Below are 850 nucleotides of genomic sequence, written 5' to 3' on the forward strand. Positions count from 1 at the left end.
CACGGGGATGGGGTTGGGGGCCACGGGGCCACGGTTGGGTCACAGAGGTGGGGTTGAGGGACACGGTTGGGCCGTAGGAACAGGGTTGGGGGACGTGGGGCCTCAGTGACGCCGCGGGGCCACCCGTGAGGACCACAGGGACGCATTTCAGGCCCCACCTTGACCACATTCCCCCCCACCCCCCAGATTGACAGCATCGTCCTGATGCGAGACCCCGACACCGGCCAGTCCAAGGGCTACGGCTTCATCACGGTGAGCCCCTCCTGCCCCCACTCGTGTCCCCGCCACCCGCCTCCCCACCACCACCATGCCTGTGACCCCCCACGCGTCCCCTGTCCTCTTCCCCCTTCAAGTTCGCGGAGGCCGAATGTGCCCGGCGGGCGCTGGAACAACTCAACGGCTTCGAGCTGGCCGGCCGCCCCATGCGTGTGGGGCAGGTGACCGAACGCCTGGACGGCACCACCGACATCACCTTCCCCGAGGGCAGCGAGGACGTCGAGCTGGTGGGAGCCACCGGCCGTCTCCAGCTCATGGCTAAGTTGGCCGAAGGTGAGGCGGGCGACTCGGGGGAGGCATCTGGGGGGGGCGTCAGGAGGTCGTTATGGGGCTGGGGGGGCTTTAGGAGACATCTGGAGGGGTTTCAGGAGGTCGTTATGGGGCTGGGGGGACTTTAGGAGACATGTGGAGGGGTTTCAGGAGGTCGTTATGGGGCTGAGAGAATGTTAGGACATATGTAGGGGGGCTTCAGGCGGTAGTTATGGGGCTGGGGAGGCTTTAGGAGGTAGTTATGGGGCTGAGAGAATGTTAGGACATATGTAGGGGGGCTTCAGGAGGTAGTTATGGGGCTGGG

General features: G+C 65.2%; 1 protein-coding gene across 1 annotated transcript in view; it reads left to right on the forward strand.

Annotated features, from left to right (window-relative positions):
- The window catches only part of RBM23 (RNA binding motif protein 23), a gene marked incomplete at its 5' end in the record, with an annotated part of 2,414 nt that extends 1,740 nt beyond the window's left edge, over nucleotides 1-674 (forward strand). Inside the window, 2 exons of the mRNA XM_010573470.1 lie at nucleotides 187-252; nucleotides 354-674. Of these exons, the coding sequence (XP_010571772.1) occupies nucleotides 187-252; nucleotides 354-674 (387 nt within the window). The remainder of the gene's footprint in view (nucleotides 1-186; nucleotides 253-353) is intronic.
- Nucleotides 675-850: the final 176 nt, after the last annotated feature.

This window comes from Haliaeetus leucocephalus, unplaced genomic scaffold (genome assembly GCF_000737465.1).
Source record: "Haliaeetus leucocephalus isolate CR32 unplaced genomic scaffold, Haliaeetus_leucocephalus-4.0 Scaffold390, whole genome shotgun sequence".
Classification (NCBI taxonomy): domain Eukaryota; kingdom Metazoa; phylum Chordata; class Aves; order Accipitriformes; family Accipitridae; genus Haliaeetus; species Haliaeetus leucocephalus.